Source organism: Myotis yumanensis, unplaced genomic scaffold (assembly GCF_028538775.1).
Source record: "Myotis yumanensis isolate MYYU_CA2020_CCGP unplaced genomic scaffold, mMyoYum1.0.hap1 SCAF_5, whole genome shotgun sequence".
Classification (NCBI taxonomy): Eukaryota; Metazoa; Chordata; class Mammalia; order Chiroptera; family Vespertilionidae; genus Myotis; species Myotis yumanensis.
In genome coordinates this window covers 21,890,160-21,905,718 of record NW_027223756.1, presented here as the reverse complement: position 1 = coordinate 21,905,718, position 15,559 = coordinate 21,890,160, and the positions used below count along the sequence as shown (strand labels likewise).

General features: G+C 46.4%; 1 protein-coding gene and 1 pseudogene across 3 annotated transcripts in view; one reads left to right on the top strand and one right to left on the bottom strand.

The window, feature by feature from the left end:
* SH3TC2 (SH3 domain and tetratricopeptide repeats 2) overlaps window positions 1-9,906 on the bottom strand; it is a 51,752-nt gene extending 41,846 nt beyond the window's left edge. For all 3 annotated transcript variants that reach the window (XM_070417116.1, XM_070417113.1, XM_070417115.1), the window contains exons 1-2: window positions 9,757-9,906; window positions 171-269 (exon numbers count right to left, since the gene is read on the bottom strand). In XM_070417116.1, coding sequence (XP_070273217.1) covers window positions 171-269; window positions 9,757-9,808 — 151 coding nt within the window. In that variant the 5' untranslated portion in view covers window positions 9,809-9,906. The remainder of the gene's footprint in view (window positions 1-170; window positions 270-9,756) is intronic.
* Window positions 1,710-3,518, top strand: LOC139010045 (large ribosomal subunit protein eL27-like; annotated as a pseudogene).
* Window positions 9,907-15,559: the final 5,653 nt, after the last annotated feature.

The window sequence follows — 15,559 nt, the reverse complement described above, 5'->3', positions numbered from 1 at the left end:
GACTGGTAAGCAAGGCAATGTCATAGTCAAGGTCATGCATTTTGTGGTGGTCCTAGCAAGGATAAGGGGAAGGGAGCCTGCAGATGGGAGCGGCCAGGAGGTTGCTGCAGTATTCTACATGGAAAACGTTTGTTTGTTTTTAATAGCGTTTGTCTTTGGGGTGTGGATACCTGGAGTCATGTTCTGTAACAGGAAACATCTTTCCTTATCTTCAGGTGAGGATCTAAACTCACTCGATATGGCTGGATCCTTGGAAAGAGTTTCTTTACCTGGAAGAGATCAAATGAAAGATCATCGTGAAAGTGTAAGCAAGGTATAAACAAGGACTGAGAGCTTTTTCTCCAGGAAAACTGTCACACATGCCATCTCAATCATGCAACAGTCACAGTTTCCCCGTTTTATTAAAATAGAAACAGATTTCCACCCACGGGCCAGACTGAGTCTCTTGGCATGGTGCACTGAACGTGCGGAATATATGTTGGGTCAACAAGGTCATCATAGATCTGACTATAGCGTTGTTTAAGGACAACAGAAGTGCTGGAGCAGAACAAGGGAGAGTGGCACTGTTGGGGAGATGGCTGGGGCATGGTTGTAATAATCCTGAAACATATGAATGTCCCCAGACTGTCCTTCTGTCTGCCCACTAAATAGAGTCCTGTATGGGACGTCTCTCATCCCCAGCTCTCCAAATGTTTGTCTTTGCAGCTATAGAATTGGAGTGAAAAGGATAAAAAAGAAGATTGTGACACAGGCCAGGGTTAGGGAGAAGGCTATTTTGATGGCAGAGAGTTGAAAAGAGAAGAGAGTGTGGCTAAAAAGCATGAGACAGTAGATATATACAGGGTGTGCCAAAAAAAATGTATACACGTTTTGAATAATTATTAATTCCAATGGGTTAAATTTGAAAAGAAAGAAACATCAATTGAGCTATCAGCTGTTAAAGTGTGTGTACATTTTTGGGGATATCTTGTATATGTAAAAAAAAAAAAAAAAAAAAAAGAACAGGGGAATTTCACAAGTATGGCTATGGAAAGTGGGTCTCCTTTATGGCATCCCCCAAATACAAAAGAATACATTACTTTTGGTTACTCTGTTCTTTTGACCATGACATTGCTCAAGGACTAGAGCATGGGGTCTGAATCATATATTACCTGGCCCTGAAAAGAGGGGTTAGCAATCTTGGCAATCACTGTTCTAGTCACTCATTTAATTCCCCCATTTCTTCACTTGCACAATGGTGATGGGTCAAAGTCAAGCAGTGTTCACTCTAGACCAGGGGTGGGCAACCCCTGGCACAGGTGCCAAACATGGCACGCCAGTAACTTTTGCTGGCACTCGAAACCCTCTCTTATAATCTTCCATTTACAATTTTTTTTCTTAATATTGACTTTTTTATTTTTCAGATAAATTCAGTGTAGGTGCATCTTAGATAAATAAATAGTTTTACATAACATGTATACATTAAAACATAAATGTATTTTTCATCATCATATACTGTGTTTTTGTCGCTCGAATGAATTTTATTATTTCTTCAAGGTTCTTCACATATGTACACCTTAAGAGATATCAAGTAGGTGTAACATGTTCTCAAAAAATTAGGGTTGGCACGCAGAATTCTGAGTCAGAGATTTTGCTGGTTTTGGCATGCACTCACAAAAAGGTTGCCCACCCCTGCTCTAGACCTTTGCTGCTGGTGATGCAGCACAAGCATGATAAATGATAGTGAAACCATGCTCCATAAGGTCACAGCCGGTTCACGCCGAACCCAAATCCTCATCTTGCTGCCTGGAGTCTGTGCCTCCTTCTGTGCCTGTGGAGCGGGTTTTGAGATCCAAGTGGAGGACTTCCATTTCTTTGTATAGAAAACAGTCCATCCTCTTTTGGTGGTGAACAGGGAGAATGAAGTGGATTTTGGCTTAAACTGGCAGAAGGAGGGGCCCATAAGCTCACAGCCCTTCATCCGGTAAATCTCGGTAGGGTTCAGTGCCAAAAGCTAAGCAGCTTAGCTGGAAAGCTGGCGATAATGAGCTCTAGTTGAACAGGATCATTTCATAGTTCTGCCCCCAGGAGCCAAAAGTAACTGTAGCAAAAGGACAATGGCTTGGGAATCATGAGACATGAGGTCCGGCACCATCAGATCCTCCCATACATCAGTTAGGTGACCTTGGGCAAGACATTCCACGTGTCCGTTTTTTGAGATTTCGCTTTTCCCACCATATATGAGGGACTGACCTAAATCAGTGCTTCTCGACACTGGCTGCCTATGTGAAGCACCCAGTTTGAATTTTTAAAACACCAGTGCCTACCCTCATCTCCATAAATGCTGATTTCTGTGGTCTGCAGTTAGCCCAGCCACAGGTATTTTTTTAAGTTCCCCAAATGCTTCTAATTTGAGTCAGTGTTAAGAACCACATGTCTACATCGGAGGTCCTCAAACTTTCATGTGCATGTGAATCACCTGGGGATATTGATAAAAGGCAGATGCTGCTTCTGGAGTTGAAAGCCTGAGGGTCTGCATTTCTCCCATGGTCCCAGGTGATGCTCCTGCTGGTCCCAGGGTCACACTCGGAGTGGCAGCCTGCTTCACTACTCTAGGACAAAGTTTGGAGACTGGTAGACCAGAAGCCACAGGCCACAGAAAACCCACAAATATTTCTTCTTTTTCTATTTTTTTCCCCACACAGTGAATTTTAAAGTTTGAATTGCTTGGCATCATTTAGAAATTGGGATATTTTGCATAACTCGGATGCTTGGCTTTGCTTTGAGAACTGGAAGATCTACAGCCCAAGGCCCTCACTCTCAGTGGCAACAGTCAGCCGAGGCTGTGGTTGCTGACGCTTGACAGGGCATTTGTTCTCCGGCCACACATCCCCCACACTGACAGCTCACTCATTTGCCCCCAGCCTCAGCAAGCCCTGAGAGTGTATCCCTGTTATAGGACAATGAGGACTCATGAATGAGTCCACCTTGAAGAAGGAAGGCCAAGGTGAGATCACCACCTCTGGGGTGAAAGGTTAGCGGAAGTGCGGTTCTTTCCTTTCTGCTCTAGGCCCGAGTGGCTGCGTTCGAAATGGGCAAGTTTATAAACCCGGGAAGGTGGTGCTGGTCCTGGCCGGATGCTACTCCAGATGCAAAGCCGTCATCGTGAAGAACATTGATGATGGCACCTTGGACGGCCCCTAAGCCATGCTCTGGTGGCTGGAATTGACCGCTACCCCCAAAAAGTGACAGCTGCCATGGGCAAGAAGAAAATTGCCAAGAGGTCAAAGATCAAGTCTTTTGTGAAAGTTTATAACTACAATCACCTCATGCCCACAAGGTACTCTGTGGATATCCCCTTGGACAAAACTCTTGGCAACAAGGATGTTTTCAGAGACCCCGCTCTAAAACGCAAGGCCCGGCGGGAGGCCAAAGTCAAGTTTGAAGAGAGATACAAGACCAGCAAGAACAAATGGTTCTTCCAGAAGCTGTGGTTTTAGATATATATTTTGTTTCTGTCATTAAAAATCCAAAAAAAAAAAAAAGAAGAAGGAAGGCCAGGATGGTGGCCCTGGTTTGGGGGACAGGGGTGGAGGGTGGGTGCATAGCTCTTAAAGATGTGTGAGGTTTAGAGAAGAAAATTGCAGAATTTCACACAACATGCTTGTTGTGTAAAAGATACCTGTACAGAAAACTTGTAGAAAAATATAGAAGAATATCTGTATGACTTGGAGTAGCCATTGATTTTATAAATAGGATGGAAAAGCACTACTCACAAAAGAAATAATGGATAGCCCGGCCAGCATGGCTCAGTGGATGAGCATCGACCTATGAACTAGGAGGTCACGGTTCGATTCCCAGTCAGGGTACATGCCCAGGTTGTGGGCTCCATCGCCAGTGTGGGGCATGCAGGAGGCAGTCAAACAATGATTCTCTCTCATCATTGATGTTTCCATCTTTCTCTCCCTCTCCCTTCCTCTCTGAAATCGATAAAAATATATTTAAAAAAGAGAAATAATGAATAAATTGGAATACATTTAAATTAGAAACTTCTGTTAATCAAGAGATGCAATTAAGAGAGTAATAGATAAGTGACAGGGTAGAAGAAAATATAGACAATATATATATTTATCAAAGAGCTAGAATCCAGAATATACAAAGAATGCTAATATATCTTTAATAGGTAGGCAGCCTTCTAGAAAAATGGGCAACAAGCTTGGATAGGCATTTTATCAAAAACAATATCCGAATGGCCAATACATTTATAAAAACCTTTTCAAGCTCATCAGGGACATGAAAACTAAAATCACAATGAAGTACCTTCACATAGGCCAGCTAAAATGAAAAAGACAGATAAAGCCAAATGTTTGTAAGGATACTCATAAACTAAAACCCCATTTATGGCAAGTGTGTAAGAATAAGTTTTGAAAATTTTCATTTTGGAAAACTGTTTGAGAGTTTCAATTCAAGCTGAGCATATCCATTTATACACATGCATAAGATTCAGCAATTCCAATTTTGAGTAGATATATACTCAAAATAGTACACACATATGTTCACCAAAATACACCTACTAAAATATTCAGAGCAGCAGTATCAATAAGAACCAAACCCTGGCAACAATACAGATGTCCATTTACAATAGAATGGACAGCATGTGCAATTAAATACCATGCAGCAATGGGAATAAATGAGTTACTGCCACAGAAAGCAGCACAGATGGACATATTCACCTTGTGGAAATTCAACAAGATGTACACATCTAACTTTATGCACAATTTTGTATAAATGGTAAATTTTAATAAAAGGACAAATTTAAAAAAATTCCTGGCGCCCGTCTCTACCTACTCTACCTCAGAATATCTAGGGGTAGACTGGGATGTGTGTTTTTAATTAAACGTCGGGGATTTCCGATGTCCCCTAGAGCAGCGGTCTCCAACCTTTTGGACCTCATGGACCACCAGTGTGCATAGAGGCAGCCAGCTCACCGGATGCTTTGGGACACGTGAGCCAGAGGCCAGCTCCTTGAGAAACAATAAGGAATCTGGGACATGAGAGTGAGTTTTATAATAGGAAGAGCAGTTAATAGTTGCACAGGATTTACAGTTATAAAGCTTTTTCATATATGGAATTAAATAAAATTCGACATGAAGGAATTTCAAGATCTGAGCTGTGCCTTGTGAAAGAACCGGACGCTATTGAAGGCAACAAAAAACTATTATGTAGAATAAAGTACTTTAGGGAAAACATATGGTATTTTAATGACTGAAAGGAAATAACCCAAAAGGTCCATGGTGGCTATTGCTGAGTTATTTTAAATTATCTTTCCTATGCTTCTGCCTACTTTCCAAATATTCTGTATTGTCTTCTAACACTAGAGGCAGGTGAAGCAGTGTCTGGGAACAAAGACTCTGCAATCAGACAGTCCTGGACTCAAAGCCTGGCTTCTTCATTAGCTTAGCCATGTGACCTAGGAGAACCCAGTCTCTGTGGCTCAGATGAGCCTGCCTCCCTTCATCCCTAACTCCAAACGTGGTCACAGGGCTCAGCATAAGTGAATCGAGTATGCTCTGCCGTAGCCATGCAGCCAAAGTTAAGCCAATGAAAATTGGTCGTACGACACTCACCAGCACACTTAGGGAAGAGAAGATTTCTTTCCACTGAACTTGAAGCTGTGAATGTGACAGTGTGGAGCTGTAGGTCCCACCACAGAGAGAAAGCCTGCCTGAGGATGAGACCAACCTAGTACAAATAGAGCTGAGGAAAGATAACTTCCTGATAACATTTTTGGACATCTTGATGAAGCCATACCTGAAACAAATAACCTCCGGACTTTTCATTTATGAATCAATAAATTACTTTCTGGAAGTTAGTTTCTTTATTATTAATACTGGCTAGATAAAGTTACTAACACTTAATTCAGAAAACTCTGAGATTTATTTAAACACTATCAAACTACTCTCCAAAGTGGCTGTAGCATTTTGCTTCCCCTTAGCAATGTGTGAGAGCTCCAGTTGCTCCACATCCTCACCAATACTTGACTGTGTTGCTCGTTTTCATTTCAGCCATTCTATAGATGCGCAATTTTATCTCATTATTTCAGTTTGCATTTCCCTAATAACTAATGATGCTGAGCACTTTTTTCATGTGCTCATTTGCCATCCATATAGTCTCTGAATGACAGAGAACTGTGGCAGAGTCGGGCACCACACAGATCACTGGGTGCAGATCTTGCTGTTTCCACTACATGAACCTGACCTCAGAAATCTGAGGTTTAAAGTCTCTAATCCGGGAAATGTCTAACTCACAGAAACTTGCTGGAAATGAGAATCCACTCCCATTTCTCCTATCTTACCCTGGCATTCTCCTTCAATCTCCTATTATTACACTGATGATTAGTATTTACCAAAAAGGTTGAAAGGGAAGTTACAAACAGGATCAATGTAGGCAAATATATCTCTCCCACAGCAACTGTTTAAGGGTGTAAGTCTGCCAAATTTCTTCAAGAATGTGTTGAAAATAAGGAGAAAGTGCTAGGAGCTTTTAAACGGACAAACTTCGATGTGGCCTGCTCTGTACTCCTACGTGAGCAACTGTCGTTTATTAAACAATGGCAAGAACATTTAAGGGTCCTGGAAGTCAGCGATGATGGCAATTGACCAGTAACTCACCCTCTCACCACCTGCAGTCAGGAGATTTATGTGAGCAAATGAGAGACATCACAGGGAACTAATGCTGCAGGCAGCATGCACGTGTGAGAACGCAGCATGCCTGGGGTTGTCAGAACCAACATCAGTCATTGTGTCACACAGCAGCAAGTCAGCTGGGCAGCCAGCCAGGGCTCAGTTCTATCAAGAACCTTCTCCTTTGCTGCCTCCCTTACCCCTGAGGACTGTTGATCCTCACTGTTTACTCCCACTTACACAGACACAATGGCAGGAGCAGCCAAAGAATTACGAGCATAGACTCCTAGTCCTATGGAGTCAGGAATTAGGAAGAAGGAACACTGGAGTGGTCCCTACTTGCTAACAATAAAACAGCCCACAATTACTGAGGGGTTTTCAGAAGCCAGACCCTGTGCTAAATCCATGAGATGAATGATCTGATTTAACCCTCACAAATGCTCCATGAACTAGATACTACCATTAGATCCAGTTTACAGACAGGAAAACTAAGGTTTGATGAATAGAAAGCAGAAATAAAATGAAGTCACTAGAGTCAAGTTGCAAAATAACTAAAAGCAAGTAGGTTGAGGTATGAGGAAACAGTTCTATTCTTGTTTTAATGAGCCTGGGAACCTACACCTTTGAACTTTCCAGTCTTGGGTCAATACATGATATCCATCAAACCTCCAGATAACCCTCTGATTACCCCTTAAAGGGCAAGGACAGAGTGTTCATACCACCTGAGATCCATTATCCAGACCACCAGTCCTCTAGGGGATTAGCATCTTGGACCCATGCAGAGTCTAAGAATATAGGACTGATTCTTCTCAAGAATGTACTCCTCACTGTAAGAATCCTTGGTTTTTCTTCCTTCTGCACACCACTCTGGGTATTGCTTAGTTGTGTTTTCAGTTTGCAAACCTCAAGACCCTTGAATAAATGTTTATCTTTTATTTCTACCCAAAGCCTCTTGTTGTATACGATCATTTGACAGGTTCAAAGAATATAAGAGACTTGCCCAAAGTCACACAATTACAGTGGGGCCTTGACTTACGAGTGTCCCGACTAACGAGTTTTTCGAGATACGAGCCGTCTCTCAGCCGATTTTTTGCTTTGAGTTGAGTTGTGAGCTAAAATTCGGGTTACAAGCCAGCTTCAGATACCCCACCATTAGTTGGCGCAGCAAACGTCACAGTGATTTGACATATGAGTAATTTGAGTTACGGGCTCCGTCACAGAACAAATTAAACTCGTAAGTCAAGGCCCCACTGTATTAAGTTGCTCCAGGATGTGTCTCATATTTTGTTCCACTTTTCTAGGATAAATAGGGGCACCTAGAAGGGGATGTTTATGTCAACTGGCCTCAGACCTACAGCACTTCTATCAACACCCTAAGAAAGGGCCCTGAGAAGTATGGAGAACAATATGGGAGGGTGTCATGAAAAGCCTCAATAGAAATAAATAGCAAGCTGACTCTTGGTGAAAAAGTGAATCTAGAATGCCAACCAAATGTTAATAGCAAAGTCGGGTAAACCAATAAAATAACTGAATGAGAGTGTTGAAGAAGTTTGAGGTTGTTTTTCTCAATAGTGGTTCATTGGTGGGTTTCAACTGTAGAATTCTCTTACATGAAATCTGGGGCTGAAGGACAGGACAGCAAACAGAAGTAGAGTTGCTACATCAGAAGCTGAGGTCAGGGAGCAGGAGCAGAGGTCCCGAGACACCGCCCAGGGCGAGTTCACAACTCCCTCATTTTACAGATGAGCAAACAGAGGCCTAGAGGGAGAGTGTGGTGTGCCGGGGCCATAGACCTGTAATTGATGTGGCTGACATTTATTGTGCTTAATCAACTGTGTACCAGGTGGTTTCACATGTAGTCTTAATCCTCATATGAGGAAGACAGTCATATCATAAAATCTACCGAGGAAACTGAAACACAGAGAGGTTAAGTAAACTGCTCAACACAAGTCAAGGAACAGAGATGCAACCCAGGCATTCTGGCCTCAAAGGCCAGGTGATTAACCGTGATGATGCCTGCCTCAGTGGCATTGTTTAGAGGTTTGTTTACTTATAATTTATAGATCTGGGGTGGCCTTAGTCTAGGAGCCTCTCCCTGCTGGGGGTGCCAACGTGCTCAGGCTCCAGAATACGGCTACTTCCCATTCACTTTGGCATTGGCCAGCCCAAGTAACGGGACCCCCGGGGGAGTCATCTGTCAGAGAGTAGAAAGCTTTGTCTAGGGGTTCTCCTGGGCTCCCGCTCCAAGGAACCATGGTGGTGCTCCAGGAAGAGATGATATGCCAGCTAGGGTTAGGAATGGTTCCTTGTGTGATGCTCTTCTATCACCTCCCTAGCTCTCCCCCAATCCAATCACCCCCACCCCAAAGCTGCCACTCATCCAGATAAATGCCATTCTCGAGACCACGGGGCCTCACCTTGGTCCTGCTCTGAAGAGAAACAAGGAACTTGCATTAGGGTGACCAACCATCCCGGTGTGCCTGGGACTGTCCCAATTTTAGCCTTGACTAGAGCCTGGGGGAGCCCTCCGTCCCAGGCAGACCCGGGATGTTGGTCAGACAATGACAAGTCTCAATGGCTTGACACTCGCTTAGAGCAATAATTCTCCGTGGCTTCAACTTGACATACCAAAAAAGTCTATCACCCTGCAACAGGTAGGAGGCAGGAAACTCCTGTTTTTCTTAGTAATAGCAACCCTGACGAAAATAGGGTTTGAGGGACGGAGGCCAAGTTTATGACCACCCGTGGACCCCAGAGGAACTCGCAGCCGGAGCTTTCTTCCTGACCTAGGGAATCTTGGGAAGAAAGGAAGGAAGGGCTTAGTCACACCCTGGGAGTGGCAGCCAAGAGCAATACTGCTCCTCACAGCGCCAGCTCCCAGCCTCTCTCTTCAGGAAAAGTAGATGTTTCCCGAGCTTTATGCCCTTTTACAAAGCCAGAGTGACAAACACTGACGGAGGGAGGAGGGAGCCAGAAAGCACAACCACCTCCCAGACTTTGGAGGAGCAACTTCCCCACCCCAGCAGACCCCTGAGCTTTCACTGAACCAACCACCTCAGCCAAGACACAGGCCAGGGCCCCCCAGGAAACTCACCTGGGCCCCAGGACAGACTCCGCTCCCTGGGGATGCAGAAGCAGCCACCCATGTGTTCACCATCCTCCACGGGCCGAGGACCCTGGGAACACCAGCCAGAAGAGCACTCCCAGGGCACAGCCTCCCCACGGTGTTCCTCCTCCCGCCTACTCCCTGGCACACGAGGGACCAAGGCCCCGGCTCAATGCACAATGCAGCCTTTGAAATCCCGGCTGCAGCAGGAGGCCCAGGGAGGATGGGAGGGGCCGCCCAGCCCTCAGGCCCCGCAGTCCTTGCACTGCCCGGCCTCTGCCTGGAAGCAGAGCTCCTCCCTGCCTCTCTGCAGACTGCTTCATGCCTATCAGGCTGTGGCACATTCCTGGCATTCTAAGACTCAGATACACAGTTTGGTTCTTGTGGGGGCAGCCAGGGCGGAGGAGGAGGGCAGAGAGCAGCCCAGGAACCAGGCTGCTGTTCTTACTCCCTCTCTGACTGACTTGGCCTCACTGACTGGCCTGCCACGGGGAAAGGGATTCCCCACCCAGCCTCTCTCTGCAATCACCTCCGTGGCATCTGCATGAAGCTGAAGCAGGGGCTGCGGATGCAGCATCTCACCTCAACCCCAGCAGCACCAGTGAGCCAACTGCCTGCTGGTGAAGGTGCAGCACCCCAGCCCGGACTCCCAAGGTCCTGGGGAGAAGGAATCCGGGAAATCGCCTGATGTAGCCCAGCGTCTTACAGGTGAGAGGGTGGAGGACAAGGTATGTTAAGGCTACAGTATGCACAAAAATACTGGTCACACGGACCAACCTCTTTTCCATTTTGGATAGTCAGCAGAGCAGGGAAATGCAATTGACACAGTGTGGCTGAATCTCAGAAAACCTCTCATGACATCTCCCGAAGGGGATGGAGGAAATATGGCTGGATGCCATCAAGGTTAGACATAGGCACAGGTGATCAAACAACCGCACTCAAGGATCACTCATTACTTAATGTTTCTTTAATGCCAAGAGCAAAGGTCAGTGGTGAGTGGCCCGAGAGTGAGGAGGTGTGGGCCGAGAGAAAGCGGGGTCCTGACAGCCGGCCTTGCGGGCTACTTGGAGGATGGACTTGAGGTCCCTCTCGCAAGCATTTTAAGCAGGGAGGTGGCCTGGTCAAGTGAAATTCTGGAAGGAGCGCTGGGGTGACAATGGGAAGGATGGCCGAGGGGTCCGTCTCACTGGAGTGGTCAGGAGTGTCCACCGCACACACCAGCTCCACCACAGGTGACAGCGTGTCGACCGTGTCTCTGAAGTCTGACTTCCGTTTCAGACCTGACTCATCTTGACTCCCAGTTTACTATGGACCAGGCGCTCATGATACATCACTGCACTTAAATCCCATAATGTAGCCATTATCACCTCTATTCGTGAGTGAGAAACTAATGGAGACGGGTGTGCAACCTGCCTAAGGCCCTGCCATGTATGGTGTCAGATTCAGGACTTGAGCCAGGTCTCCTTGCTTCCATGGCCCAGGGCTTCACTTTTCTGATTATGTGCTCTTTTCATGACTCCACTGAGGAAGGATTATTGGGCAGATGGGGAGCAGGGGGAAAGGGGCAGGGGCAGGGAACACAGGATCTCTCTGATCACAGCACCACATGCAGGATGTTTAAAGCATCCACTTCCCATAATATGCCCCACGCCTCTCCCCTCACCAAGGAATGGTGTTTAAGTATGAATTAGGATGTTTTCTTGGGCCCAAGATAAAAGGGCAAGGGCTTCTTTAGGAAGCAGCCACTGGAAGTGTGGGGAGGTATGTGAGAACCAGACAGTGAGGAGAAACCATGGTCTCTCTTGCACACGGCAGCAAATGCTCAAACTTGTCCTTTCTCCTTGACTTGCCTGCACACCATTCTCATACAGGCACAGTGATGGAGATCAGAAATGGCAAATGGTACAGATCAGCCAAGGGAAGGCCATCTGTCATAGATGACAGACACCCGGAAGCAGTGGACTGAGACACACATTTTGGCAAATCTGAAATGAATGGTCCATTCTGGATAATGTCATTGCTGCTCTTGAGATACAAGAAACTAGTGCTATTCTGCTCTGGGTAGCTCAGATGAATCAACCAGAACAAAGAGCTTTCCAGACAGAGAGAGCAGCAAGCGCAAAGGCGCTGAGGCTGGACCCTGTGTGGCATGTTGAAGGGAAAGCATGTGTGATTGGAGTCCAGTGAGGCAGGGCAGGGCACAGAGATGAGGCCAGAGAAAGCAGCAGGAGGTCAGAATGTGTAGGACCTAGAAGGCCATCTAAGGACTTTAGCTTTTACTCTGGGTGAGATGGGAGTCAACGGAGGACACTAAATGGAGGAGTCCTATGATTGACTTAGTGTTTTAAAGGGTCACCCTGGCTGCTCCTTGGAAAATAGGCTCAGCTGGCATGCCGGGTATGCAGCAATTGTAACGTCCGGGGGAGAGACGATGATGGCTTGAACAAGAGTGAAGTTAGTGGAAGTGGTGAGAGGGGCTTACGTGTTTGACATGTTTTTCAATGAAAAGTATATTAGTCAAGGTTCCCCAGAGAAACAGAACCAGTAGAATATATAGTACCTATGGTGCCAGGAGGGCACTGCCCAGTCTGAGGAGAAGCCCCTGCGAGGCTTCAGGCAGTGAGGGACATGGTGCAATGCTCCCTAGTATGTGGCTAGACATTCTGGTTTGCCATGGAAACCAGACATCCAGACTTTAAGACTAATTCAGAATCTCTTCCCAAGCACTGTGTTGGGCCAATACTTCAGGGCAGACAAACATGCCTGCCAACCAAATCCAGCCCAAGCGCAGCCTGTTTGCCCCGTCAGATGTAAAACTGAATGGTTTTCCTTGGAAATTTTTACCATCTAGTTGAGATAATAAGATATGCTCTTTAGTTCAAGAGAAAAACTAAAAGACCATGTGGTGGTTGAAACTGTGCCCCCCCCCCCCCCAAAATAATATATTGAAGACTTAACACCCAGTACCTTAGAATGTGACTTTTTTTGGAAATAGGATTGTTGTAGATGTAATTATTTAAGTTAAAATGAATTCATACTGGAGTAGGGTAGGCCCCTAATCCAATACGACTTGTGTCCTTAATAAACAAACACCCTGTGAAGAGATAGAGACACACAGGAGAAACCCAGCTGACCATGAAGGGAGAGAGATTAGAGTGATACGGCTGCGAGCCAAGGACCGCCAGCAAACCACCAGAAACCAGTAAGAGGCAAGGAAGGCATCTCCTTAGGTGTCATAGGGAGCACAGCCATGCAGACGCACCTTGATTTTGGACTTCTAGCCTCTGGAATCATGACACAATAAATGTCTGCTCTCTTAACCCACTGAGTTTGTGGTAGTTTGTAAGGGCAGCCCTAGGAAACCAATACAGACCACATGAGCAATAAGCACACCATGTCACCTATTCACCCTCTACTGGAAACATGAACCTGGGAATCATTAGTATACAGAGATAATATTGGTGATGTGAGCAGAAAGTTAGCATGTCCCAAAGGGAAAAGCAAAGAAATCTTCATGGAGGAGGTGGCATGTGTCTGGGGCTTTGAAGCAAGGAATTTTGACAGGAGGAGAAAAGAGCATCCCAGATTGAGGAAAACCCATTCACAAATCGGCTATGATTACATTGGAGACAAGTTTAGGGGAAAGTAATTCCATGTGAATGAATGCAGAATGATGTTGCATCTTCTCGTTCATTCATCCTTTGTCTATTTTCCCTCAAGCATTAATAATAAAATAATCTATATATATAAAAACCCAGTGACTGAACAACAGAACAACCAGAATGACCGGTTGACCAGTCCCTATGACACGCACTAACCACCAGGGGGCAGACACTCAATGCAGGAGCTGCCCCCTGGTGGTCACTGCACTCCCACAGTTGGAGTGCTGCTCGGCTGATTGGGATGAGCAGTGGGAGCAGCCGCTAGCAGGCCAGGGTGAGGCCGAGTCTCTGCACCTATCAAATACCTGAGACAATCCAGACTCTGGCCTGACCCCACCAGCTGATGCAGGCCTTCTAAGGTGTGTTCTAGAAAGAGTGCAGGGAGCTGGCATAGGCAGATGGCAAGAGGGGACGTAACTGGGACCCCCCAGAGAGGCTGCCCTGATGGCTGAGGATCCTGGAACACAGCTGCCCTGAACATCCCTGATGGTGTCACCGACCTGGTATCACACATCAAGGACATTCACCGAGTGGCTTTGGGGTGCAAAGCTCTCTGTCAGGTCCCTCCAGAACATAGAACATGCCTTTACCCAAGACATTACCCTGAAATACCATCTCAGGCTAATTTCCTCATTCAGCAGCCGCTCAGAGGGCAGGTCCACAGCCACTCGGCTGACTGGGATGAGCAGTGCTCCCACAGCAGGCCAATCCCTGCAGGCCACGCCCCCATCAGTGCACTGGGCCTCTAGTAATAATAATAAATCCTTACTGAGCTCTTTTTTTTTTTTTTTTAAATATTTTTTACAGACAGAAAGGGAGAGAGATAGAGAGTTAGAAACATCGATGAGAGAGAAACATCGATCAGCTGCCTCCTGCACATCTCCTACTGGGGATGTGCCCGCAACCCAGATACATGCCCTTGACCGGAATCGAACCTGGGACCTTTCAGTCCGCAGGCCGACGCTCTATCCACTGAGCCAAACCGGTTTCGGCACTGAGCTTTTATTATATGCTCATATGAAAAGTCCACCTTTAATCTTCACCCACCTACCTAAGTCTGAGTGACTTGCCCAGCTCATTAGGCTGACAGGCACAGCAGAGCCAGGGTTCAGGGCCGGCCCTGTGACTGCAGGGCCATGGCCCTCACTGCTCTAGTTAGTGCCTGACGCTGTCAGGGAGACCCATGCAGGTCTGTGGTGGAGGGGCCCGGCAGCCATCAGAAGGCGCAGGTGACCAGGCTGCGAGTGAGAAGCTCCCCAGACTTTCCTCTGTGAAGGAGGGGAAATGTGCCCTTGCCCAGGGTCAGCTGAGGAACAGGTCCTGCAGCTCCAGGGCAGGAGGTGGGGCTGCTGACCTGCTGAACCAGGAAAAGGTCACCAAGCTGCTGGCTCTGACCTCACCCAGAACAGCTGACTGCTCTTTCCCAAAAGGCAGTTTCCTGTTTCGTGGCTCCCACAGCAAACCCGGGGTCAAGAGCAGGCAACCGAAGCCTCAGCCTGGAAAATTTGCAGTGAAAGTGTCCGCTCCTCTAAGCGTTGTTCTCATTCCCAACCCATTATTTTCCATCAGAAAGTTTAATGTCAGGAATTAGATTACTATTCCTGTCATGCCAGCCCATTTTAAAGGTAAAGAAACTGAGTCTCATAAATATGAAATGATTCATTCAACACTTTCAGGTAATTTTGTGGCAAAGCCTATATTAGAACTCAGACCTCAGGACTCAGTTCCGCGTGTTTCCAAAAGACATGCCAACACTAATCAGTTCATGTTCTAAAATTAAGTTCTGTGGGGAGAGGCTAGGACAGGGTGTGTGTGTGTATCAAGTACAAAATACAAGTCAGGACTGACTCTCCCCACCACTCCCAGGGAAAGGAATTTCTCTCAGCCCAGCTTATCTTTCTGGGAAATTCAGGTTTTCAGGCATCTGACCCAGTGAGTGGGGTAGGAAGGAGGAGCCCTTCTACCCACCCAGCCAGTCCACCTCAGCTGTCTTTCCTCTCACCTGGGCAACCAGAGGCCTGGGCAGGCTGCACGGCAGGAAGTCCTGAGAAATGGAAGGAACTTAAAACGCCCATCAATATGGGAGGAGTCAAGTAATGATGGTGTATTTAGTCAGCAGTGAAAAAGAA